We start from the raw sequence: 26,016 nt of genomic DNA, 5'->3' as shown, positions 1-26,016 counted from the left end.
GCTTATCTTCAGGGCTATACCATACTGCTGCACTTCCTCTAAACAGGGACATTGCCCAGAAAGCTACACTACCAATTACTTAACTGTGAGGATCTGCACTAGTGACTCAGACTTGTAGAAATATTTGGGGGAAAAAATTTAAGTGGACAGAATGAGGAAGCTTTTATCTTAGAATACCATGTTCCCAGCCCTAGAATTACAATACAAATAACTACAATCTGGCAAAGGTGACTGCATCTTTTTAACTAAGGCACTCACTTCCTGGAAGATTAGACTAATGCACATCTTGTCACCAAAGTGAGGGAAGTGATAGGTTTAGGGAAAGGGCTAAGAGGTAAAATTAGCACACAAAATGAGTGTAAGTTGAAAAGTAGAGACCTTAAGGTATGAAATGGCTAATACTGTATATTAAAGAAGGTATTTTTGAAAACCTAGCATTGTTTCCTTATTTGAATGAACAAGCTCTTTAAGTTCATTTCTTGAAGTAAAATAAATTTGTAATTTTTAATTTAATGAAGATAAACTCCTATTTGTATCTAAGACTAACTTATTTTAAGAGAAAATTCTGGCTACCATTTACTATTGAAGACTTCTAACTTGTGTTACACTGTAAGTGTTCATTTCAAATAAAGCAAGGTTCTAAGAGTGTGTTATCTGTCATACTGTCCATATATATTAGGGGGCCCTGAATAGATGCCTATTCCCATGCCCTTAGTGAGACTTGAACAGTAACCGCCAGGCTTAGAGTCCATCAGGAACCTCAGACACAGAGTAGCTGGTACAGATACTTATGGTTGGCTGTGGGAAGGGTGATAAAGAAGAGCATAGAGACCAGAGGAGCCTAAGCTGAAGAGAAGCATTAGGACATTTCTCTAAGAAAGTAGGGTTTTGGCCAGGACTTGGTGAAAGAGAAAGTGCGGGGCAACTGCACTTTAGGCCTTGCAAATAACCTAAAGATAAGACTTCTGAGAATTCTAATAGGTCCAAAGTGGCTGGAGTAGAGTAATTGATTGCAAAGTCCTATTAGTTCAATTTGGATTACTCAAGGTCCAAATTATAAAGAAAATATGAACAGTGTATCCTAAGTACATTTCCAAATGACCATAGTAGGTCAAGTCTCAACATAAATGAAATGATAAACCTCAGGAATGCTGCCTAACAAGATTCCCACTTACAAGATTCAAACTTCAAGTTTCAATGTCGTTCCAAAGTTTAGACTGCTGACTGCTCTTGTAGACTCAGAAGCAACATGGTGGCTTACAACTGCTGTAACTCAGATCCAGGGTTGTTGAATAATTTTATTAGTAGGGGTCTTTTCTAATACCTGTCCCAGCTCCAAAAGAATTGGCATGGAGACATTACACTTATTAATAAGCTTTAGAGCACTAAACTGGACAGATACTGACCTATTCAAACCCACCTACACTGGTCTGGACTATTTCCCAACCGTCTGCCCCACTACCTGTCCTCTACTCTCACCTTGGTTGCTCCTACTTCATCTTTACCCTTATGGCCACCTTCTCCTCAGTGTTTTAATTTGTCCCTATGCTCCCTATGACTGGTTGCTTGCTCTGCCTCTTGATGTACAGGTACTTAAGCAGAAAGCTCTTGGATTAAAGGTATGTGCCAGGGCTGAGCCACACAACTACAGTTTTTTCCAGTAAACACAAGGTCAGGTTCATAGTGTGATCAAATATCCTACAACACAGGATATCTGATGCCTTCTTCTGACCTCAGTGGGCAAAATAAGATTTCTTACAAAAAGTGCTTTTAAGACACAGGAGCTGCTAACCAAGTTCCTCCCTCTTGACCAATCCCATCCTAGCAAGGCAAGAGGGGCATGTGCAGGTTAATAGCCTCACTTTGCCCAAATGGATGTTTTGTCTGAGTGTTTAGCAGCTACAATCTCTTTATCATTCTAATCCCCTTCATTCCTTGTCTGTCTGCCAGGAGACTCTTCTCTCCTAGGTAATGCAGGCACTCCCAGCAGAGAGGAGTGAAGGGAGATGGGAAATGCAGCATGTGGGTTAAAATAAAAGCCCAATTGCAAAATGGGATGGGGTGGAGGTGCACTCTTTCTACAGCAAACAAAATTTAAGAATGACTTTACATAACCTATCTTAAAACAAGTATTTAACCAAAAAACCCAAAAGGTAAACTTACCACTATGTTTATTTTATAAAATGTATTTGCAGAAGTGTTTTTCAGACACAAGTGCTATAAAAATAAATATAATATACACGTTTACATATTGCTTATATGTACATTATTTACATAATCAAAACTGCAAAACTATAACATGTTCTGTCCATGATTCTCAATGTCTTACTAGTACAGAAAACAACAAAAACAAACACACAACTTAGTTCATACAAAATTAGGAGCACAGAAAGCCTGAAGGATTATGTACTTGGAGCAACATTAGACATCCTACTTTATTTTATGACCACTGTATTTGGTAACTAAATTTACATATATATATGATTGAAATTCTGTTTATAAAGAAAGGCTTTCTGAGTTTATAGTAAATTAAAAAGAAATCACTTGAAAGCCAACCAAAAAGTCATTTATTAAATACAAACATCTGAAAGGACTTTAATTAGTGAAAACTAGGAGTTGGATTAGAAAACATCAGGAGGATGGACGAAAGACATTGTAATTTCTGTTTGATGAATTCTGGTAATTTTTCATTTTCTCCATACCTGAAAGAAGCAGAAAAACAAACAAAACTTTATTACTTGGACCTTAATACTCAAAAGCATACTCTGCAGCAATCTTTTTATGACAAGAGGAGCTCAAGAAAACAATACATTTACGAGGATTACAAAAATCAACTGAGGCTCACCCAATTTGTTTCTTTCAAAAACAGAACTTTTGATAGGCATGTACAAACGTAGTATTTTTTTCTTTACAAATATTTTTGATCTGGCATTAGTTGAATACTCAGAGAAAACACTTGCGTATATACTGGGAGGACTAGAGGATTGCCTTCAAAATGTCTATCTATCAGTGCTGGGCTTGTACAACTCAGATGCAGAGGGCTTGCAAAGCATTCATAAGGCCTGAGGTTCAATGCCTAGCATATAAACAAAACAAAACAAACAAACAAAAAACAAAACCAAAGTTTTTTAAAAGCTGGGAATCAACTTTTATTTCAGAAAAATAACTAAATTTAGTTAACTTGGACTTTTTTGAGACAGGGTCTCATATAACCTAGCTTGGTTGGCTATGCAGCCAAGGGTGATTGTCAGTTCCTGCTAATGTATATGCAGCACCACATCTAGCCACTTTCCACCTTTTATTTTCAGACAGGATTTTTTTGTTTGTTTTGTTTTGTTTTTTGAGACAAGGTCTTTCTGTGTAGCCTTGGCTATCCTGGACTCACTTTGTAGACCAGGCTGGCCTCGAACTCACAGTGATCCGCCTGCCTCTGCATCCCAAGTGCTGAGATTAAAGGCGTGCGCCACTGCCGCCCGGCCAGACAGGATTTCTTAATGAAACTGGAACTGACTTATTTGACTAGATTGGGTGGCCAGCGAGCACACTGCCTTGTTTTGCCTTTTTCATGGTTCTGTGGCATCAAACTAATGTCCTGCTTACAAAGCAAATACTTAAGCAGCTTAGCTATCTCTCCAGTCCTCTATGTCCTTTTTGTGTTTGTTTTTTGAGACAGTCACATTGTGTAGCCACCTAGCTGCACTGGGCATCATTATGTAGATCAGGTTGGCTTTGAACTCACACAAATCCCCTTACCTCTGGCTCCCAAGTGCTGGAACTAGAGATGTGTACTACCACACCTGGCCCATGTTCTTTTAAGTAAATTACGCACGCACGCACGCACGCACGCACGCACGCACGCACACACACACACAACTATCCTAAGTCCATTCTGAAAAGAGTTAACCTAAATAGGTCACTGAATAATAGGGTTACAAAGAAATCCTACCACTTGATTTGATTATGGGTAGATTATTCTTGTAGATAACCATAGTATATTAATAATTATGAACAATTAAACAGTGAAAGTAAATTTATTAAAATATTAAGTTTATTTATTTCAAAGTACAAAGAAAGCAAAATGAGAACAAACACTGAATACCACCCAACTTACCTAGTTGTCTGACCATCTGGTGATGTGTAACTGATGGAAGATACTCCTGCTTGGACAACCAACTGTGACCCATCATTAAACTGAACCCACACAGCTCCACTAGTTAGCTAGAAAAAGCAAGCAGCATAGAAAATGATTACACAGAAGACAACTTAAGCTTTTTAAAGGCTTACTTAAAAAGTGTTTCTTACAGTTTTGCTTTATTCATTTGTTTAGTGTTTATGGTCTCCCTACCGTTTTGAATTGGCGTCTCAGTATAGCACTAGCTGGCCCTGAAATCACAGAGGTGTACCTGCCTCAGCCTTAAGAGATCTGGGACTAAAGACACACATCACATTTAATTACTTTTCATGTGTATGAGTATTTTTCCTGCAAATTATGCTTCTGTACAAGTTGCTCACAATACCTGAAAAGGCCAGAAGAGGGCATCAAATCCCCTAGGACTGGATTTACAGACAGTTGTGAGCTGCCATGTAGGAATAACTTGGGTCCTCTGCAAGAGCAAGTACTCTCAATCATGGAACTATCTCTGTAGCTCCATTTCATATAACAGTCTCACACACTACATCTGCCTCCTAAATACCATGATTCTAGGTCTGCGTGATCACCCCAGAGCTGATACAGACTTAAAAACAACTGACTCTAGTAACTAAAAGCTTGGGTTTGTAATGAATTTAGCATTGAAAATAAGAATTTTTCCCTCTTCAGCTCATTCCTCAAGTGGCTAAGGCATCACAATATTAAAATGACTCTCAATATTTAATTTGGTTTCTCACATGCTGGGTTATTTAATTAGCTTTCTTTTCCTTCCCCATACAGCATTTCTCCCAAGACAGGACTGAAAAAAATGACAAAAGCTCCCTTATGTGTGTGTGATTGGGTACTTGCATGTGCTCTCTCTCTCTGTTTTTCGAGACAGGGTTTCTCTCTTAAGTCCTGGCTGTCCTGGACTTGCTTTGTAGGCCAGGCTGGCTTCGAACTCACATCGATCTTCCTGCCTCTGCTCTGTGTGCTAGAATTAAAGGCATGTACCACCACATCCAGCCCATGTTATCTCTTAACCACAGAAACTTGCTACTGTGAGAGGAAAGGCATGTGGTATAGGTAAGAAACATCATGGCCACCAAGACTCAAACGGTTCTGAATTTACACCAGACTACAGTTATACACACTGTATATGGACTATACAAATCAACCTACCATAAAGAATTGTAATTTTACTGTCTTTTAAAAGGGTAAGTAGCATCAGTTTTACCAGGTTACTTTAGGGGATAAACTCGACAACGTATGTGAGAAGCACAGGACTGAACACAGCAGGTGGTCCTCAACAAATGCCACCAAATACCAAGAAGTACTAGAGTAAAATTTACAAGTCTCTATACTTCAAACCTTCTGAGTACACAATGCAAAGGTATATACACTGACTAAACTTTATACATTTGAATTTAATATTGATTCAGATTCTACCATTCTCTGTTCTGCACAACCCTTATCATCCACACCTCATATCAACATCAGAAGCTTTCTGATATATACCAATTCAAACACCAAAACTTAGATGGGCACGGTGGCACACGCCTCTAATCCTAGCACTTGGGAGGCAGAGGAAGGTGGATTGCTGTGAGCTTGAGGACAGCCTGGTCTTCAGAGCAAGTCCAGGACAGCTAAGGATATACAGAGAAACCCTGTCTTGAAAAAACCAAAATTAATACAAAAAACTAAAACCAAAATAACTACAAAAAAAGCCAACTTTTAGGAATGTAGCCAATGTAAAACATCTATATTTAAAAACTTCCTAGAAAAGAGGTTCGTAGTGAGAAAATTACTTTCTCAGAAATGTCTCACCTGTGTAGCCCAACCAACGTTTTTCACAAAAACAGATTTCAAAAGCTGGGCTGACTTAGGAGGACTTGAAGAAGACAGGCCTGTCCCTGTGGCAGTGGCTGTGTGGCCAAGCCCCTCTGCTGCTGCAGTCTACAAACGGGAAGGAGAGAAGACATTCCTTAGCACATTCATGAGCCACTTCAAAGTGCTCCGTGATTTTAAAGCAGAGTTTTCTCAAAACAAAGACGCTAATATACTAAAATACCAACCACATTTTTCAAAATAAAAATGAAAAGGAAGGCCAATTCACATCTTCTGTTTTCATTTTAGTAAACTTCTTTCCTCTTAAGCTATTTTTTGTAGCTAAAGTCAGAGAATGTACACATACATCCACTAGTTAGTTTCTCTTTCTTTCTTCTTTCCTTTTCTTTTGTCAGACAGGGTTTCTCTGTGTAGCCTTGGCTGTCCTGGACTCACTTTGTAGTCCAGGCTGACCTCCACCTCAGAGATCTGCCTGCCTTTGTCTCCCTGAGTGCTGGGATTAGAGGTGTATGCCACTGGGCCAGCACACTAGTTTCTTATGCACTGTATTCTTGTACATTCACACAGTCTTTACAGGTATGACAGTTCACTGAGGAAATCTAATTATTTTACTGTGAGCCATGAGGCAGCTGTTAGCATGTGCAAGGAACTTTGGTTTATTCAAGCAGACATGTGGTAAAATAGCTCAGTAAGGCTGAAACAGTTAAGTGATATTTTATTTTTTCTGGGTGGTGCTGGGAACTAACCTATGGACCTGCACATCTTACGCATGTACTTTATAACTTAGCTGTACTCCCAACCCACATTTCACTTTATATAAGGGTACCAGGCACTCATGCAGGGTCTAGAAGCATGTGGTACATATTTACTTACAGAAGGATTGAGCAGTGGCGCCTGTGTTGGAAAAGCTGCATTGTTCATGCTCAAGCTGCTTGCTGATGCTTGCTCTTCCTTTGAGTAGCTTGGCTCCACAGAAGGTGGTGATAAGGCTTTAGGTGAACTAGTATGGCCAGGTTTTCTGAAGGAAGAGAAATGTTCTGATATAGTTCCCTAAAGCTTTTCCATATATAGACAACTAAACACTTACTTGGGTGGTTTTTGTGTGTTTTTTGACACAGGGTTTCTATGTAGATTGGCCTTGAACTCAAGAGATCCACTTGTCTCTAGTGTTAAAACTAAAAGTGTATGCCACCATGTCTGGCTACTGAAGTTTTCACATCTTAAATTTATTTGTTATGCATGTCTATGTGAATTGTGTGGGTATATAGGCACATATATGCCAGGATGTGTCTGGAGGTCAGAAAATGAATTTTGGAGTTAAGTTCTCTCCTTCAATCTTTATGTAGGTTTCAAGGATCAAGCTTAGCTTGTTAAGCTTGTGTGGCAAGCACTTTTAGCCAGTGAGCCATCTCACTGACCCTTGTAGCTGTTTTGAGATAGAGCCTCAAATTCCTCCTAGCTCTACTTTGTAGATGCCAGGATTATGGGGGTGTCACCATGGTGCAACTCTAAACATCACTTAAAATGAAGTGACTAAATTGAACCTTAAAAACATTTTAGCTATAGTTAGGAATTAACCTTTTACCTTCCTACAATTATTGGGAAGAATGAAGAGCTCCTGCTTCGCTTTTCTTCTTCTGAGATCACAGACTCCAGTGCCAAGCAAACACGGTGACCCTATTACAGAGAAGATTGCCTCCTGTTAGCAGTTCACAACTTTACCATGAGACTATTAACTGGATGAAAAACAGGTACATACCTCATTAGCGTGTTCCATATATATTTTTATTTCCTCTTTCAAGCTGGTAACTTCATTTTCATTTTTTAAAGTGTAAGATTTCCCAGTTTTTTCAATCATGTGAATTAAATCCTTTGTTTTATGTATTTTGGCTCCTGTAAATTAAGTAGAAAACCATTCTTTTATCAGTTTACTATTCTATTTAATTCATTATTATACTAGTATATAATGGTTGACATAAAGGTTATTTACATTCATTTATTGACCATTCATAAAAGTAGTATTCAAAGTATTCAACAAAAGTAAGCTATCATTTCTCTTTTTGGCATGTATCTAATATGACTCTGCACAAAGGCATGGCGCTCATACAGAATAGCAGGAGACAGTTGTACTTATGTGCTATGATGTGTTCATGGGAACTCTTCATGGAGAGAGACAGTTAAAGCCAGATCAATTCTGCAGAATGCTCAAAGAGATTGTCTATTAACCCTGATATTTTTGCTAAGTTTTATAGCTGTCAAACCTGCATGTGTCCATCTAGGTTCCAAGTAAGACAGGAGACACTGTTTTCATGCAGTATTTATGCCACAGACTGAGAGAGAGATAAGCAGAGAACAAGGACTGGCCCACATGACCAGTACAGATGAACAGCAGCAATAACTCTAGATCACATGCAGTATACTCACCATCATAAAACCAGACTTCGAAATCAGCACCAGGAGAATTCTCCATCAAAACACATTTAGCATATCTTGTAAAGTAAGTGATTTTGGGAGTTTTAGACCTTACAAGCTGAATAAATCTGGAAGCATACTGATATTTCCGCCAGTACTTTTCTAAAGAGGAAAAATATACCTAATGTTAAGGAAGAAAAAGTCAACTAAACATACAGTTACATCTACACTCTAGTTCCTGGTAGTGTTAGACAGGGTTCTTGTTTCTCACAGTTACATCCACCAAGTGCTACTCAGTAGTTATTTCTCAATTCATAGCCTCTAGGAGCTTATGCAGGAGACAGTCTGCTATCAACAATTATAAACCACCTTATATATTACTGCAATGATTTCAGACGTGGAAAACTGGATACCTCACATTGGAATGTTTGATGACTTGAGACAGACCAATAACTAAGAAGAGCATAGGACATCGTTCTCATGTTACTGATACTTCAGAGGTTCACAGTGGAATAATACTATACAAGATCTTCCAGACACTAAGTACATGAACTTGACCAGCAGCCTGACTGCAGCCACGGTAGTTACAGACAAACATACAGAATTTATGTGTATGTAAACCACAGTCTCAGTCCATCTCCTGAAAATGTACATACCTGGTAAATTGTCAAAGCTGTACCTACTGATGTTGTCAGTAGGCAAGGGTGGTCCATCAGCAAGAGGAAAGCCTCTTCCATCATTTGGGTAATAAACAGTGATCTGGTTTTAAAAAATTAAAACTTTTAATTATATGCAGTTAAATATTACCCTTTGTTATCAAAAATATAAAAAATTCAATTTTAAACATTAATTTAACATTAATTAAAAATATTAAAAGAGGTATTTCAGTAATAAGGTATTTTAACCTAAAATTTTAACTTTATTAATAGTTACAATTACTTTTATTTTTCAGCTTATGAATTCCAAATGTCATATTGTAAAAAGAACTAAATACCAATATTTAAAGTCACACCTGAAATTACAGTTAATAAGATTAGTACTCTACCATAGTCCCGTCACTAGATATCTGAAGAACTTCTTTCACATGTTCTTCAGATGCACACTCTTTTAGAAGCTCCACACACACCTCCTCTGAATCAAGGATGCTCACCTAGAGAAACAGAAAAATCAATAAAATGGTTTTTAAGAATATTTCTGGCATATAATACTTAAGAGAGAAAAGTACTCAACCATAGCAGAAATAACAAAACCCAACTGCGGCTTCACTCTGGCAGTCCAGGATGCAGATATACTTGGGTGCAGCTGAGAGCCAGAAAGTACAAAGGTGAGAACCTGTAATCAAGTGTGACATGCTAACCAATGAGCACAAGGCAAGCAGAAGGTAGGCTGGAGAACAAGGGCCCTGAAGACAATGGGAGCCAAATAACAGCAAGACTGGATAACACGAGAAACAAAAGAACAAGGAGGATCAAGATGCAACCACAAAGAAATTATTCCACCTTCACATATGCTCATCAAATTCTTGACACAGAAGTGCATATTGCTTTTATTTTAGTTTTTTAAAAGTTGTATTTTCTAGCTTATTCTTGAAATGAAATTAAAGTAGAAATTGAAGCTTAACCAAAGGACTAATATTAAGTATCAATTTACCAGCTGTAGGTATAAAGTATTTAAGTGTCTTTGAAATATTAATAATTTAGGGGCTGGAGAGGTAGTTCAAGGCTTAAGAGCACTTGTTCTTACAGAGGCCCTTGGTTCATTTCCCAGAACCCACATGGTGGGCTCATAACTAACTGCAATGCCAAAGAACTTAATGTCCTTTAGGCCTCCCTGGGCACCGCACGCATGGAGTACCTATAGACAGACGCAGATAAAACACTCAGAAACACAAAACCAAAATACATACACTAAAAAACATCAGTAACTTAAAAGTTCCATACTTATCAGAAACAACTTACCACCACCCCCACCTTTTTTTTGTTTTTTTGAGACAAGGTTTCTCTGTATAGCCTTGGCTGTCCTGGACTCACTTTGTAGACCAGGCTGGCCTAGATAGAACTCACAGAGATCCACCTGCCTCTAATTTCCTGAGTGCTGGGATTACAGGCGTGTGCTACTGTGCCTGGCTCCAACTTCCCATTCTTACAAAACTAGAGGGAGCACCAGAATGCAGGTACACCTGCAATCACAGCACTCCTGAGGCAAGGGCAGAAGGATCACAAACAGACACACACACACTCTAAACCAAAGAGAAACAAAATTTTCCATAAATATTCAATTTCCCCCTCATGTTGTTTATATAATACCTGAAATCCCAGAGATCATAAAACCCAAAAAGATCACACACAAGAATTACATTCCAAAGAAGACATCAAATAGTAACTTAGAAAAATAATTGACATACCACAGCCTTTTTGGTTTTCTGTCTGATTGGTTTTAATCTGTGAGCAATCAAAGGAGGTGTAATGCTTCGTAGGGTAGATTTTTGGTAACCCAGGGTAGACTCCATACTCTTATTCTTGCTCTGTTCAGAATGAGGGTGCAAGCCTGGCTCTTGTGGCATGTCCTCAGGTTTACTGTAGTGTGCAGTCGTGTGCTTCATTACAGGGTGGACATTAGCAGAAGCACCAGGGTTCTTGCTGGCTCTAGTATCCGTCCAGGCATTTCTTAACATGCCCTGCATATTGGGATAGCCCTGGAGATCCCGGTTTGGGCTAACAGTGCTGTGTTCATTATTCTCTCCCAAATGAGCTAAAATATACATTAAAAGTAGTTTAATAAACTATACCATAATGTGAAGATTATAATATAAATTTTTTTGAGGGGGGTTGAAGACACAGTCTTTCTATGTAGCCCAGGCTTGACTCTACCTCCCAGGCGCTGGGATTGAAGGCATGTGCACCATACCCAGCTGTAAACATATAAAGTAGGGTTTTTTTTTTTTTTTTTTTTAAATAAAGAAACTATTAAGAAAATGAGCACTTAAATTTTTTAATAAGGACAAAAAGTAGTTAAAGGAACATTTAAAGCCAGGTTGAAGAAAAACTTTTAGTATTCTTATGGCTACAAAAATGTACTAATATGAAATCAATTTTTTTTTCTTTGTTTTGTTTTTTGAGACAGGGTTTCTCTATGTAGCCTTGGCTGTCACAGAGATCCGCCTGCCTCTCCCCTCTAGTGCTGGGATTAAAGGCATGTGCCACCACTACTGGGCCTGGGAAAATAAATATTTCTATCAAGTGAAATACTTTAAAATTAGAGCAGAGTGATTAAATTATTTATATAAAGGTTTTCTCCCCCTCCATCTCAGAAAAAGCCCATATTACCAAACAGACATAACCTGCAAATAAGTACAAGAACATAAAATTAATGTACAGGGCAGCTTTGTTGTTTAAACCAACCAATAGGTATATAAGGTCTGATTAATTCCCTTTTAGACTTCTGAAAATCATACATCTCTCTTGGGAAGGAAAACATACTCCTGACAGGATATAGCAAGCTGCATCTCACACCCCATAGGCAACAGTGTTTGGTGAAAGATGATCTCCTGCTCCAGATGCTGCCTTCTAATTCCCCTTTCCCACCATTTTCTACCCACCTTCTGTGAGTTTTATTCATTAATGGGAGACATTTAATCTCCACATTATTAATAATGACCTAGGAACACCTGCTTAAAATGTTTAGGTTTCAGTTTGGGGAATTATTGGCAGACTAAAGCTTCTTACAAGAAAAGTTAAATCATCTTTGATTATTTTATGGGCCCAATAACTGTTTTTGACACAGGCATCACCAGAACACAAGGTGTCATCCTCTAGCCTGAGCCAGCACCACTTGAGATCCCTGGCTCTCCTACTTAATGACTGAGCAACATGCAACCTGAGTTCTATGAATAATTTCCTCATGTATAAATAGCTTTCTTCTCCATATTTATAATGAAAACTTAACAAACTAATCATATGCATTAATATTAAGGAGAGTAGAGAGCTTAATATTCCAAATGTCAAGCAATGACTTTCTTATATATAAGAAAACTAATATGTTTGCCAGGTCCCAGGTCATTACATTTTAATTAAATATTCCATTAAAAACTCACCATTCATTTGCAGATTCCCAAACCACTGTTGTACCATTTCCATCTGAGGTGTCTGGTCTGCAAATGGAAAAGGAGGTTTTCCTAGACAATGATGATTGGAACTAAAGAGGGGGAAAAATTCCATAAACCAATTAATTATTGAGGAAGGAAGGGTTGCAGACAGAACCTAGGGCTACATACAAACATACATGCTGAATATGCATTCTATGACAGAGAATTCTTAGTCCCTAAACATTTTAAAACAGAAACCCTAGAAGAGATTTAAGTACCTGAAATTTTAGGATAATTGTAAAAAACAGTATCTGTATAATCATCTCTAAAATTCCTATGCCAAAATGCCATGGCACTATGATGGCACTATGTCTACTATCCTTTTATAAACTTATAATTCAGCATTAAAAGACCACACCAGTTAGTAGCTAAATTAGTGTTTATATCAGAGCAGTCAGTCACGTACTTGTTACTCAGCCTCAGCTTCCCTCTACATGCAGCTACTATTAGAGCTTTTGTGATCAGACTTGTTCAAAAATGGCATGTTGTGCTAGAAATCTGCTCCAAACATCAAATTAACCTAAAAACTGAATGATACTCAGGAATATGAACACTTTTTTTTTTTTTTTTGCAGTGCTGAGGATTGACATGAGGGCACAATGCATGCTAAGCTACTGTTCTCCCCCTGAGCTATACCTTACACGCACTTAAGAGACCTTAACCAACAGCAACAACACAAAACCCTTTTGTTTTGAGGAAAAGTCTAGCATAGAACTTGCTGTCATCTACACTGGACTCAGCTGCATACTTCTACCTGTACCTCCCAAGTACCCCACCTGGCTCAAGATTGTAATTTTTCTGTAAGGGAAACACCTAGGTATTTTATAACATCACCTCATTTAGATTCAGCTTTGTATTTGTGATAATATTTATCAAAATGCTTTTGAAAACTTATCCTTACACCACGTAGTCATTATCAGGTCTTTCAAAAGACCCACAACTATCGGCTGATTGGTCCTGAGGAAGTTAGGAACATTGACAAGCTGTTGGTGGGTGAGTACCTGTGTTCATGCTCATCCAGTGATCTTCTGGGCTTTGAAAGCATTTCTACTGAGTGACATCGTTCTATTGAGTATGATTTTGGTCGAGACTGATTAGAATTGCTGGATCTATCAGAGGAATGAGCTCTGCGGAGGTACCGGGAGTGCGGTCTGTCTTCTGCATCTTCAATTACCCGTCCCCGGCCCCTATTACTAGTTTCTTGCTCTGGGTTTCCCCATTGAGTACAAAAATTACTTCCATCTCCTGAAGAAAAGTCACTTGAATTTTTAGTTTTTTGAAATACAGTAATTTTATTTGGAAGTGGTTGACTAATCAAAAGTCTCCTTCTGTCAAGTAAGCTACCACTCAAGCTGGTACTGGAAGAAGCTGTAATTGTTGTGGAAAGTGTGGCATGCCCACTATCCATGGAGTCCTCTACAGTCCCCAAGTCTTTACTTTTTGCTGAAGGATTTTGTGACATAAAAGGATGGTCCAACACAGAAGACAGACTTAAGCGATCCGCAGGGTTTCTACGAAGTAACTGGTGGATAAGGTCCTGGGCCTCTCGTGACAAAAAGGCTGGCATTTCATAATCTGCCAATACTACTTTATTCAATGTGTTCTTGACTGTATCAGTGTCAAAAGGTGGTCTTCCAATAAGTAATGTATAAAACATACAGCCCAATGACCAAATATCAGATTCAAGTCCATGTGCACTTCGAGTTGCAATTTCTGGTGAAATGTAATTAGGAGTTCCACATAGTGTATAGTGCTTCTCATGTGGCATTTTCAATTGTGTTGCTAGTCCAAAGTCAGCAATTTTTATGTTCATATTACGAGTAAGTAAGATGTTAGAGAGTGTGAGGTCCCGGTGTAATATGCCATGAGAATGAAGATATAACATTCCAGTGATGATCTGGTTCATGAAGTGCCTAGCTATAAAGATGGAGAAAATGAAGACTTAACAATTCAAAAGTTCTGAAACATCCAGTGTTTAGAATGCATGATAAACCCTAGAATACATGTATTATATTAAAATCCTACCTTGCATCTCAGAATTACCAACTAAAAAAACCACTCTGGGTGATATAATGCTATCTAGTTCTCCTTAAGAAAACTAGAGACTCCCTTTAACCTTTGCTTTTTCTAACTTGTGAGCTAAGGGAAGCCAAATTTATATTAATTGAAAGTGTTTTAGGATACTAGGTAATCAGATATCTGCAACAAAAAAATCATTTAGAATTCTACAATTCATAAATATATCACTTATAAAAATGTTTATTTAATGTTTTCTAAACATATGTGTAGTGTTTGTGTATATGCTTACTTACGTGTGAGCGGATGGATGTGCATGGATGGCAGCCAGCAGTTGATATAAGCTGTCTTCCTCGATTGTTTTCCATCTTACAGACTGAGGCAAAGTCCCCTGAACTCAGAATTCACTTATTCCACTAGTCTAGCTAGCCAACTGCTCGGGGGAATCTTATTTCTAGTTCTCCAGTGCCAAGTAAAGTAAGCAGGCTGCCACATCCACCCAAGCATTTACATGGGTGCTGGGCCCAAAGCCCAGTTCTCACACTTGCATGGCAAGAACTTGTAAACATTTTATATATTTCTCAACATGTTTCTGCATGATTACATATATTTAAAGCTATAGACATATTATAATAAATGCTTTTAAAATATTTTTTTAAATGGTATGAAAGTAGTTTCATTACTTTTCCTTTGTTAGGGTATTTCAGAGTTATTTCTATAACACATTATAGATTTTAATTTTATTTAATTGTTCTTGAACATTGTATAATTTCTGATGTTTTAAGATTACAAATAAGGGCTGGGGAGATGGCTCAGTGGTAAAGAGCCCTGTCTGCTCTTCCAAAGGTCCTGAGTTCAATTCCCAGCAACCACATGCTGGCTCACAACCACCTATACTGAGATCTGGTGCCCTCTACTGGCATGCAAGCTAACATGCAGGCAGAATACTGTATAAATAATAAATAAATAAATCTTTAAAAAAAAGGATTACAAATAATATAGGAATAAACATTCTTGTACATGTTTGCTTTTGTGCATATGCGAGTTTCTATGTGATATATATATATATATATATATACATACATATATACTATATAATAATATATTAGTTTCATACCTTGGTTAGTCTTTAAAAGCCTTATTAACATCAAATAGTCTCAATTCAATGTGTGAAAATGGTCCATTATTTTGGTTAGGACCTTCATGACTATGCATCTTTTCAAGTTTATTGTTATTTGAGCTTTCTTCTTAGTAATCATCTGCTCATGTCCTCTAGCTTCTTATTTGATTATCCCTTTCCCTTTTAGGCACACCTTTAATTTTTCAAAATGAATTTTTTAGTTATATGCACTACACATGGACGCATATGTCAATGGAAAACAAGGAATCTAGGGTTTTGTGCATGCATGCTGAGTAAACATGCTACCACTGAATTACAGCCCCAGCCTTATCAGTCATACATTTTGCAGATATTTTCTTTCCATCTTTGTCTTAAACTCTGTTGGTAGGAGAAGGTGTATCTTTGGATATATAAAAGTTTTTACTTTTAATCCAGTCTAACATTTTTTTCTTTATAAATTTTGTCTTAATAAAACCCTTCATTAAAAAATTACCAAGCATTCTGGAAAAACACAGTAACCACCATCTATGTGTATGGATTCCTTCTCCCTCCAATAATACAGTGGGATTTGAGATAAAGCTTACCAAAATTTCTATAATTCAGTATGTGTTAACTGTTTTCCAACAGAGTTAAATGTATGAAAACATCTGTCAGACCAGTGTGATGGCTTAGCAGGTACAGGTGATTGCAGCCAAGTTTGACAACCTGAGTTTGATAGCCAGAAACCAATTGAGAGAGCCAACTCCCTAGAGTTGACCTGTGACCATAACAACACACAACATACAAATGAATTATGTATATTGAAACCAAAACCTATCAGCACCCATATTCCTTAGCTGCATCTATAGTATCAGTTGCAGCTTAGGAAAAAAATCAGTAGTTTGACAACATATGGACCTCAATGAATTGGAACTCATTTTGTATTTTTTAGAAAAATATTATTAGGAGCGGGAAAAGCTTTGTCTCCATGTTCATTTAAAAACCTGTACTGGCCAGGTGTGGTGGCACACGCCTTTAATCCCAGCACTCGGGAGGCAGAGGCAGGTGGATCAATGTGAGTTCGAGGCCAGCCTGGTCTACAAAGTGAGTCCAAGACAGCCAAGGCTACACAGAGAAACCCTGTCTCAAAGAACAAAAAACAAAACAAAACAAAAACCTGTACTGTAAAGACATATTATCTCAGGAGTCTGAATCATTTCATCCTTTTATAAGTTGATAACAAGCTAAAGTAGTCCCAGCATAATTCTCTGCATTTCAGACCTTTTATAGGAAATGTTCTCAATATTTATTTGGAAACTTTAGTCAAACACATTCTAAGTAGTTTTCCAGATTTCAAAGGATTTAGTATAAATTTGTTACCAACAATTTAATTTAAAATGTGTTTTGGAGAACAGAAGGCTAACAAAATTTTCTACTTCTGCAACACCTATCTGATTTATAAATACCAGCTTTTGTGGGGACACTCCTTTTTTAGTTAAAATAGTTTTATTTGTGGCTGCAGAGATGTCTCTGCTGTTAAAAATGCATACTGCTCTTGCAAAGGATCCAAGCTCTATTCCCAGAGTTCATGGGAAGGGGCCCCTATCCGCACTACATGCACTCACCCAGATAAAGGTGCACACGGCAATTAAAAAAAAAAAAAAAAAAAAAAAAGGAAATCATTGAGGTTGAAAGGATGGTTTAGTGGATAAGAGTCCTGGCTGATCTCACAGTGGATCTGGATTCCTAACATAGTGGTTCACAATCAAGTTCCAAGGGACCCAATGCCTTCTTCTGGATTCTTTTAGCATCAGGCACACATGCAGTGCACAGACATACATACAGGTAAAAACTCAATACATGCCCCCCCAAAAGAATGAAATTAAAAAGTATAAACCCTTTACTAAGCTGGGTGTACTGGCTTATACCTGTAATCCCAGCACTCACAAGGCAGAAGCAGATGGCTCTCTGTGAGTCTAAGGACAGCCTAGTCTATATAGTGAATTCCAGGATAGCCAGGGCTACGTAGTAGAGACCCTGTCTCAAAAACACAAAAATTTTTAAAAATACGTATTACAAAATAGCACATTTTTCAAAACTACACCTTGAAAAGCCAAATGTTTGTCTCACACACACACACACACACACACACACACACACAGAGAGAGAGAGAGAGAGAGAGAGAGAGAGAGAGAGAGAGAGAAGAGCCGAGCCCACCCATTCCCCAAAAAGATACTTACCTTCACTTTCTGAAAAAGGTTTCATTCTGTTCTTTAGATACCTGTTCATTTCTCCATTATGGCACATTTCTAATACCAGGTATACATAATTGTTATCTTCAAAGTAATTATAGAGCTGAAACAGAAAGGATGTAGTCAATTATATAAACATCCAGCTTTCTGAACTACGTCTATACACCTTGTATCTTACCTCTAAGACGGATGGGTGTTTCAACTGGCAATGTATTTTCACCTCATTTTGGACTCTCTGTACCATTCCAGCTTTGTACATGGCTTTCTTATCTATCTAAAAACAAGAAGCCAGAATTGTTTGATTTTATGGTTCTCTGGTTTGAACCCAGGACCCTGTGCATGCTAGAGAAAAGCACTCTACCACCAACCTATACCCCTAAGCCCAGACAAAACCCCCACATTAACCTAAAATTTCCCTAAGTCTTTTTATGTCTTTGAAGTCAATTTACTCTTATCTGTGCTCTGCCCTTGCACCTCGGGGAGTACACTCTCAGTATGTCCTTGGCCTTGGACTTATGGCCTTCCGTTTTTCAACTTTTCAGAGCTGGGATTATAGGCTGAAAATAATATTATTTTGGGATTATTATAGTCACACATAAGCATACTATTATTATTATAAATAAATTGTTCTGACTTCCCATTACCTTATTCATAGTAACAAAATGTACTAGTTTCCTGAACACTAATAACGTATAAAACCTTCATGTAAGCAAGGTTAAGTGTCTCTTAAATGTACTCAAATTCAGCTGCTGCAATTAGCAAACAGTGACTTTTGGCTATGCAATATATTACACACACACACACACACACACACACACACACACACACACACACACACACAGACAGGGTGCACAGCTTTTAGTAGATAAAAGGTGTGACATTTTAAATAGCATGCCTCACTAGTCCTTTGCAAAATACTACAGAAACACAGTCACTACTACATTCTTACCATTTTGATTGCAACTTCCAAACCGGTGTGAATGGACTCAGCTCTGTAGACACCAGCAAATGATCCTTTACCAAGTAGATTTCCAACCTTAAAGTCCTTAAAAATTAAAGATTACACGTGATGAATCGCAGAACTAGAAATCTGGGTAGGGACTGGAATGTAAAATGGGCCAGAAGGGATATGTAACAAGGTTCATGAGCAACTGCCACACCTCGATGATGCAGGTGTCTGGGATGGAAGGCATCATGATGCTCCAAGAGGCTTCCCTAGCTCCCACCAGGATGGAGATTGAGCACTCTAATAAACTGGTTAGCTCGGCTCCCTCCTCACGTCCACCGGGCTCCCGCCGCTGCTCCCGCCAGGGTAACCGCCATCCCCGGGAGGGGCAGGCACAGCAGCTCCCCGAGCGCGGCTTAGGAGGCGGGAGTGGGGACCGGACGCCAAGGGACGGCGGCCGGGCGGGGCCCACAGCTGGAGACACACCTGCTGGGTACCAGGCGCCTCCCGCCCACCGGCACCCGGGACCCGAGGGGCGGGTCTCTACGCACTCCTCTCCACAGTCCGCCCCTACCACGGCGCCCGCCCGCCCGCCTCCCCTCCGCCGTCCGCATGCAGCAAGGGGGTCAGTGAGCTCTAAGGAGCGCCTCAGTCAGACTGTTCCTCAGCGTGCGCCCACCCTCCCACCTCGGCCCACCAGTGTCTGTACCGAGCCATATCCGGATCTTCCCTCAGCACTGCGCTCGCCTCACCTCAGTCGGTCCCCACACAGAGCGCCCGCCTCACCCGGACCTTCCCTCAGCTCCTCGCCGGCCCGCCTCACCTCGATCCTCTCCCCGATGCACGCCGCCATGTTCCCGGGCCGCCGGCGCCCGGGACTCGGCCGTCTCGCAGTCCCTCCGAGGCAGCGCTCCGAGAAGCCAGCAGGTCTTGGTGCCCATCAGGCTGCCTTGTCTATGCCGCCGCCGCTGGCGACGCCGCCGACGCCACCGAAAGGTACCCCCGGTACCTCCTGAGGCCTGGGCGGCGCCTCGGCGCTCCCATTTTGAAAAATTCCCGCCGGTCTCCGAACGCGCCAGCCTGGCAGTGACGTCAGCACGCTTTCCCTTCCTGAGAGGCTGAGAGCCATGCGCATGCGCAGGAAGGGCTTCCGGACCTCTGCGCTCTAGGCAGGAAGTGGGTCTTAGTTTGAAGGAAAGAGGTCAGTATGAGACTGAGCAAAATGCTTACTTTTGACAGTGGACTTTTGGAGCTGCTACGTTGCATTTTGGCCCGAGGAACGAGTTTCTAGAGCCAGAGGCAGAGCGCAATCGTCCTAACAAGTCCTAATAGTGTTACAATCCAGATCCAGAGTGTTATCCCCAAATACCAAGGACTCCAGGATAAGAAGTGAGGCAAGGAAAGATTCACTTGTAAAGTTCGCAAACCAAAAAAAGATAGGGTTTTTGTTGGCAACAAAGAGGGATCATTTTAGGGGGCTTTGTGTCTCAAAGGACACTTTATAGTCGGGAATAGGAGCTAGAGACAGTGGGCATTTTAGAAGCTATGTGCTAATTAAGGTCCTTATTTGGGGCATTTTGTCTTTGGCTGTAATATTCTTGAGATAAGCACATTTAGGCCAATTTCCACACATTTTAGATGAGTACTTTGTTACCCTGCAAGCTAAGCGTTATTGCACAAGTACTTGACTCATGCTTTTCAGTTACTGTGAAAAGGACACAGTGATTGAGAACTGCTGCCTGCCCTTGAAGAGGACCACAGTTGGTTATCAGTATTCAGGAATGTCAGCTTGCCTGTTATCAGAGTTACCAGGGGTTCTGATGCCATCTTCTGGTTTCCGTCAGCACGACACTCACAGAAGCCTATACTCACATATACTTTATAAAATCTAAGAACAAAAAAACTATTGATCTCATGTGCTAGACATTTTCAAAGCTGCTTGAAAACAAAGGTATGTATGCCTGCCCTATGGAGCTTTTCACTTTTGTGTGAGATACTTTATAATTAACATGTAATTTGCACATTCACACTGCACATGCAATTTGCATACGCAGAAGAATGACTGCATATTAAGCCCAAACAAACAAAAACCCTGGAATTTAATGGGTTTTTAAATTTGTAGCTTAAGGAATGTTTACATTCATAGCACCACTAATTTTTAAAACATGATTTAACATTCTAGAATTTTAATTTCAAGCATATTGGCATATAGAATTTGTTTTGAAATGTCTTTAATAGGCAATAAAATTATTTTGACACAGTCTTTTTACGTACCTTGGGCTGGCCTTCCAGATCCTCTTTCAAATGTTGGGGTTTTAGGTGTGTACCGCTATTTCTGGCTTTATAGATGAGTTAGACTGATGTCTAAAAGTCTGTACAGCAGTCTTTGGTATTCTTGGGCTTTAGATTGTGGTCTCACTGTTTTTGTAAATATACCACATGTATTTAAAGTTTGTCAGAGTCCACTAAAAAGTCCATGACTATTGATATAAATCTATTACACCCAATCACTTTTTATATCCTTTAATATCACTTATATATACTTGTTGCCTTCCATTATCACTGTTCCTGTGGGCCTCATCTTCATTGCCAATTACTTTCTATGTTCTGAGATGGTGGTGTCAGAGGTGGTATATTTCTGGTGAATTATCTATAATCAAAGCATACTGTTTACATTCTAAATGTTTCATTTATACCATTCACGTAGGGTGCAAAACTTTAACTACGTATTTTTTTTTTTTAATCTGAGTTTCACTATCTTTTGGTAGGTATTTTCTTAGTGTAACTTTTCCTCTATTTACATCATTTTTTGGTCTTTCTATAAGCCAAAAATAGTCTGCAAAATGGCAAATGTATGACAGCTCTTAAAGTAGTTATTGGAGAGCCAGGCATGGTGGTCCACACCTTTAATCCCAGCACTCAGGGAGGCAGAGGCAGGCAGAGCTCAGTGAGTTCAAGGCCAGCCTGGTCTACAATGAGAGTTCCAGAACAGCCAAAGCTGCACAGAGAAACACTGTCTCGATATTTAGATTTGTTTTTATTTGCTTACAGAGACCAGGACTTTGTAGCCCTGACTGGCCTTGTACTGAGTTGTGATGAGTGAGTGCCCTTCCCTCTACTTTCCTAGTACGCAGATAACCAAAACAAGCGCCCCATCTGGCTCCTAGATTTTTGAATGTTGTGTGATTTCAGTGTTTTCTTTGCTTCTTTTAGGCACTTAGTACAGTTTGGTGTAAATTGTCTATTAACTTAGTGGTGTTACTGTCATCTCTAATCACTAAGAAAAATCATGTTTATCCTGCTCTGTTGGCAGTGAGATTAAACAACTTCAGAGGCATCGTTGTAGGAAGAGTATGCTGGAACTGTGGACGTCATGCTGCCTGTGAGATTTCTATTCCTTTATCCAAAGGGGGGAGGATTTGAAGATGAATTATTAAAGACACGTATAATCTAGCATTCCCTCCTTACCTCAAAAAATAGTCTCTTTCCATATATTTACATAGCTGGAGAGGTTTTTAAAATGTATTTTATGTATATGAGTGCTCTATCTGCATGTACACCTGCGCACCAGAAGAGAACATTAGAGGGTATTGATGGGGTTGTGAGCCACCATGTGGATGCTGGGAATTGAACTCAGGACCTTTGGAAAAGCAGACAGTGTTCTTAACCACTGAGCCATCTCTTGTAGCTGGCCAGTTTTTTTTTTTTTTTTTTTTAAAGAAACCTTTTCAAATTTTCAACTCATGAGCAGCTGAACTGAATAAACGCCTATAATAGCTTACCCACCTAAGACTTTAGAATATACATTTCATTGGGATTTTCTCTCTTGTTCTCAAGGCAGGGTTTCTCTGGCTGTCCTGGGACATGTTCTGCAGACCAGGCTGACCTCGACTCAGATCCAGCTGCTTCTGCCTCCTGAGTGCTGAGATTAAAAGTATGTGCCACTACTGACATGTAGCTGTCCTCCTTTGGAAATTTAAGCTGCACGTATGTTTTCCTAGATTGAGGATACATATCTTTTTATTTTTTACCGGCCATCTGATCTCCCTCAGAAGATTCATGTTGTACATGTTATATTTTTTATAAGGAACAGCAATTATCTTTGTATCTGTAACTAGCTTTGTAGATCAAGCTGGCCTTGAGCTCACAGATCCTCCTTCCTCTGCCTCCCAAATACTGGGACTAAAGATAGACACTACTATCCTTAGCTTTGAGACATGGTCTCTCACTAAACTTGTAGCTTGCCAAATGTTTAGACTAGATGGGTCATCAAGGTGCAGAGATCTTCAAGCAGCAGGAATGTTGTTGCCATTTCCTGAATTAGTGCCACTATTTTTTGAAGTGGGTGCTCTGGATCCACAGGCTTGCACTTACATTTTACTGAGACATTTCCCCAGTCCCAGGAACAGCAGTTGTATGGTACGTGTGTGTGCTCACGTGTGCCCACACGTGCCAAAGTCAGGACAGCTTTGTGCAGCTGATATCACCCTGTCAATCATGGAACCTAGGGATAGACTCAGATCCTTAGGGTTGCATAGCAAGTGCTTTTATTGAGAGAGCCACCTTGCGAGCTCCAGGAGCAGCAAGTCATAAACAGCAAGTCATTAACACATCTAACAGTCACAAACTACCACGTGAATTTTCAGAATTAAGTGTCTAAAAGTTTGCAAATCTTTCCAGGTTACTAAAAAAATACTGTTTTGCAAAATTCTTAATTTGGTGACCTGTTCTAAGTTTTTTCATGTAGTGAGTAAAGTTCATCACTTGAAAATTAAACCTCTGGTGTGCAAAACTCATGGTTCAAGGAGTAGGTAGAAATCTGTATTTATTATTATTACATGACTTCTTCACAATGTGGACTGACATCCAAAACGAACTGCATTTATTATCAATTGTAATTTGTTTACTAGTATGAAGATGCAACTTACATACATAGGAAATGTGTTATATGCTTTGATCATTCCATAAGCAAACATTTTTGTCGGTATGTTTATGACCCCAAGTCAGATTCCAAAATATTTGTAGATTATTGTCAGTTAACATTGAAAGCCATTCTTATGTCTGTTATGTCAAACAAAAACTATCTTTATAGACATGTCAAATTTGACTGCAGTTTTCTGCATTGCAAAGAGAATTGATTATTCAAATGTGCAGTTCTAGTTCTTCTAAAGGGAAGAAAACTAAGAAGAGTTACTAAGAACTGCCAACAGTTATTTTACAGAAATGACTGCAATAGAGTCACTTTGAACATAGTTATCATAATGGTTGTGAAGATGACTAGAATATTATTTTATCCGAAATGGACAATGTAGTATAACTTCCTTTAAAAGCTGTTCTGGCTGAGCAGTGGTGGTGCACACCTTTGATCCCAGGATTTTGGAGGCTGAGGCAGGAGGATCTCTGTGAGGCCAGCCTGGTCTATATAGTGAGTTCCAGGACAACCAAAGCTACACAAAAACAAAACAAACTCTGTGTAGTGTGGTAAGTAAAAGTGGCTTCTTCCCAAATCCAAGAGGTGCGGGTTTCATCTTAACATGCTCCTTCCGAGACACTAAAGCACACAAGCTTCCTTGAGAGAAGAATGTGCCCTGTATAGCTTCTCTGATCTAGTTTTTCATTTTACCACCTACATTCTCAGCAGACTGACTTCATTTTAAAGGTGTTTTCACTTAGTCCCTCAGAATGAACAAACTTAGGAAACGGCTTTTAAAAAGACAAAGAGTGCTTATTCTTAATATCAAAGGTTTAAGAGAAATCTGTTCTGAGCCTTGTTATCTTACTTAACAGACAGTACTCACAAACTGACTTCTTTTGTTCAGAACTATTTCTCATTATTTAACACCCAATATATGAACAACCTATTGATTGCCACTATTAAAACTAGAGATGATGAACATGGAAATGTATATTATGGTTTATTATATATGAATTAAGAGCTCCAAACCATAACGGTAAGGCTAAGTATTAAAAAGGAAGCAAAGGACTGATCATGGTGGCACACACTTTTAATTCCAGTACTCAAGTACTCCTGCTGAGTAAGGCAGGAGTATCACACGTTGGATGCCAGCCTAGACTACACATCTAGACCTAGTTATATGTAAGGGAAGAGAGACCTTAAAGTTACCTAAACTGCTAATTTAATCATAAAAGTAGCAAGATGTTCTAAATGCCATGAAAGAGAAGTTAAAAGGAAAGTCAAGATTTTAAGAGCAATACATTTAAAAACACTAGCTATTTAAATGGCATTTTACATACTACTGATTGTGAAAACTAGTTATTTATATTCTGTAATACAATCTGAGATATGTCATAGCTCACCATCTCTTTTTAGGATAAGTAAATATTGGGGTCTCAGTGTTTTCTTAATAATCATCCTGTGACTTGGGTGACATAGCTTCATACTCCAAGCAAGGGTTATGTTATTTCCACTGCTATGGATCTGACGGCATCCATCAGATGGGTCATGATTTAGTTACTATCTTTGACTCTTTGATTTGAAAGCTCTTAGTCTCAATATATTCTGACAAATATGCCTTTTCTTTTGCTGCTTAGTCTAATAATATGTTGGTTGCACCCTTAAGAATCCAGAGTGAGCCTGGTGTGGTGGCACATGCCTTTAATCTCAGTACTCGGGAGGCAGAGGCAGGCGGATCACTGTGAGTTTGAGGCCAGCCTGGTGTACAAAGTGAATCCAGGACAGCCAAGGCTACACAGAGAAACCCTGTCTTGAAAAACAAAACAAGAATCCAGAGTGTGAGGAAACCTTTGCAGCTGTGCAGTGCTGACCACTTCCAAGATTTCAGTTTTTGAATTTCCTTTGAAGCAGTTTGATTTTCAACATTTTTAACATTCTAGATGCCCCCTTTACCATTTAGTAAGAATTTTGTCATGTTTTGTGGTTTGAGTAAGAATGCCCCCTCTAGGCTCATATATTTGAATGCTTAGTCACCATGGAGTGAAACGTTTGAGGAGGATTACAAGTACGAGGAAGTGTGGCCTTGTTGGAGAAAATGCATCATTAGGGGTGGGCTTTAAGTTTTCAGAAGTCCACAACAGGCCCAGTCTCTCCATCTCTCTTCTCTTCTCTTCTCTCTCCTCTCTTCTTCTTCTTCTTCTCTCTCTTTCTCTCTCTCTCTCTCTCAATCTCAGCTGGCAGCCCCATGCCTGCCT

At 39.2% G+C, this 26,016-nt stretch overlaps 1 protein-coding gene across 2 annotated transcripts; it reads right to left on the bottom strand.

The window, feature by feature from the left end:
* Nucleotides 1–2,532: 2,532 nt before the first annotated feature.
* On the bottom strand, nucleotides 2,533–19,912 carry Plk4 (polo like kinase 4). 2 transcript variants are annotated; one of them, XM_051157094.1, is made up of 16 exons: nucleotides 19,670–19,912; nucleotides 18,850–18,945; nucleotides 18,079–18,174; nucleotides 17,889–18,003; nucleotides 13,535–14,450; nucleotides 12,483–12,583; nucleotides 10,794–11,140; nucleotides 9,435–9,539; nucleotides 9,046–9,148; nucleotides 8,402–8,551; nucleotides 7,737–7,870; nucleotides 7,563–7,654; nucleotides 6,851–6,995; nucleotides 5,957–6,085; nucleotides 4,112–4,218; nucleotides 2,533–2,702 (listed from the first exon to the last, which is right to left on the bottom strand). In XM_051157094.1, exons 1-16 carry the CDS (start codon nucleotides 19,697–19,699, stop codon nucleotides 2,600–2,602), a joined length of 2,769 nt encoding a protein of 922 aa, XP_051013051.1. In that variant the 5' UTR covers nucleotides 19,700–19,912; the 3' UTR covers nucleotides 2,533–2,599. The 2 variants fall into 2 exon arrangements, with proteins under 2 accessions (XP_051013051.1, XP_051013050.1); XM_051157093.1 differs by lacking the exon at nucleotides 19,670–19,912 and adding an exon at nucleotides 19,061–19,245.
* Between the last annotated feature and the right edge of the window lie 6,104 nt (nucleotides 19,913–26,016).

The sequence above is a fragment of the Acomys russatus genome, chromosome 15, assembly GCF_903995435.1.
Source record: "Acomys russatus chromosome 15, mAcoRus1.1, whole genome shotgun sequence".
NCBI lineage: Eukaryota > Metazoa > Chordata > Mammalia > Rodentia > Muridae > Acomys > Acomys russatus.
The sequence above is the reverse complement of the archived record's forward strand: the minus strand, read 5'-3'. Positions and strand labels throughout refer to the sequence as shown.

What these genes read in the sequence shown, in the direction of transcription:
- Plk4 (XM_051157093.1), bottom strand. Translation starts at nt 19,096, where the DNA reads ATGATGCCTTCCATCCCAGACACCTGCATCATCGAG. An exon ending in CAGACACCTGCATCATCGAG is followed by an intron (nt 18,946 to 19,060) that starts GTGTGGCAGTTG and finishes TTAATTTTTAAG; the next exon opens with GACTTTAAGGTTGGAAATCT. An exon ending in AACACCCATCCGTCTTAGAG is followed by an intron (nt 18,004 to 18,078) that starts GTAAGATACAAG and finishes TTTCTGTTTCAG; the next exon opens with CTCTATAATTACTTTGAAGA.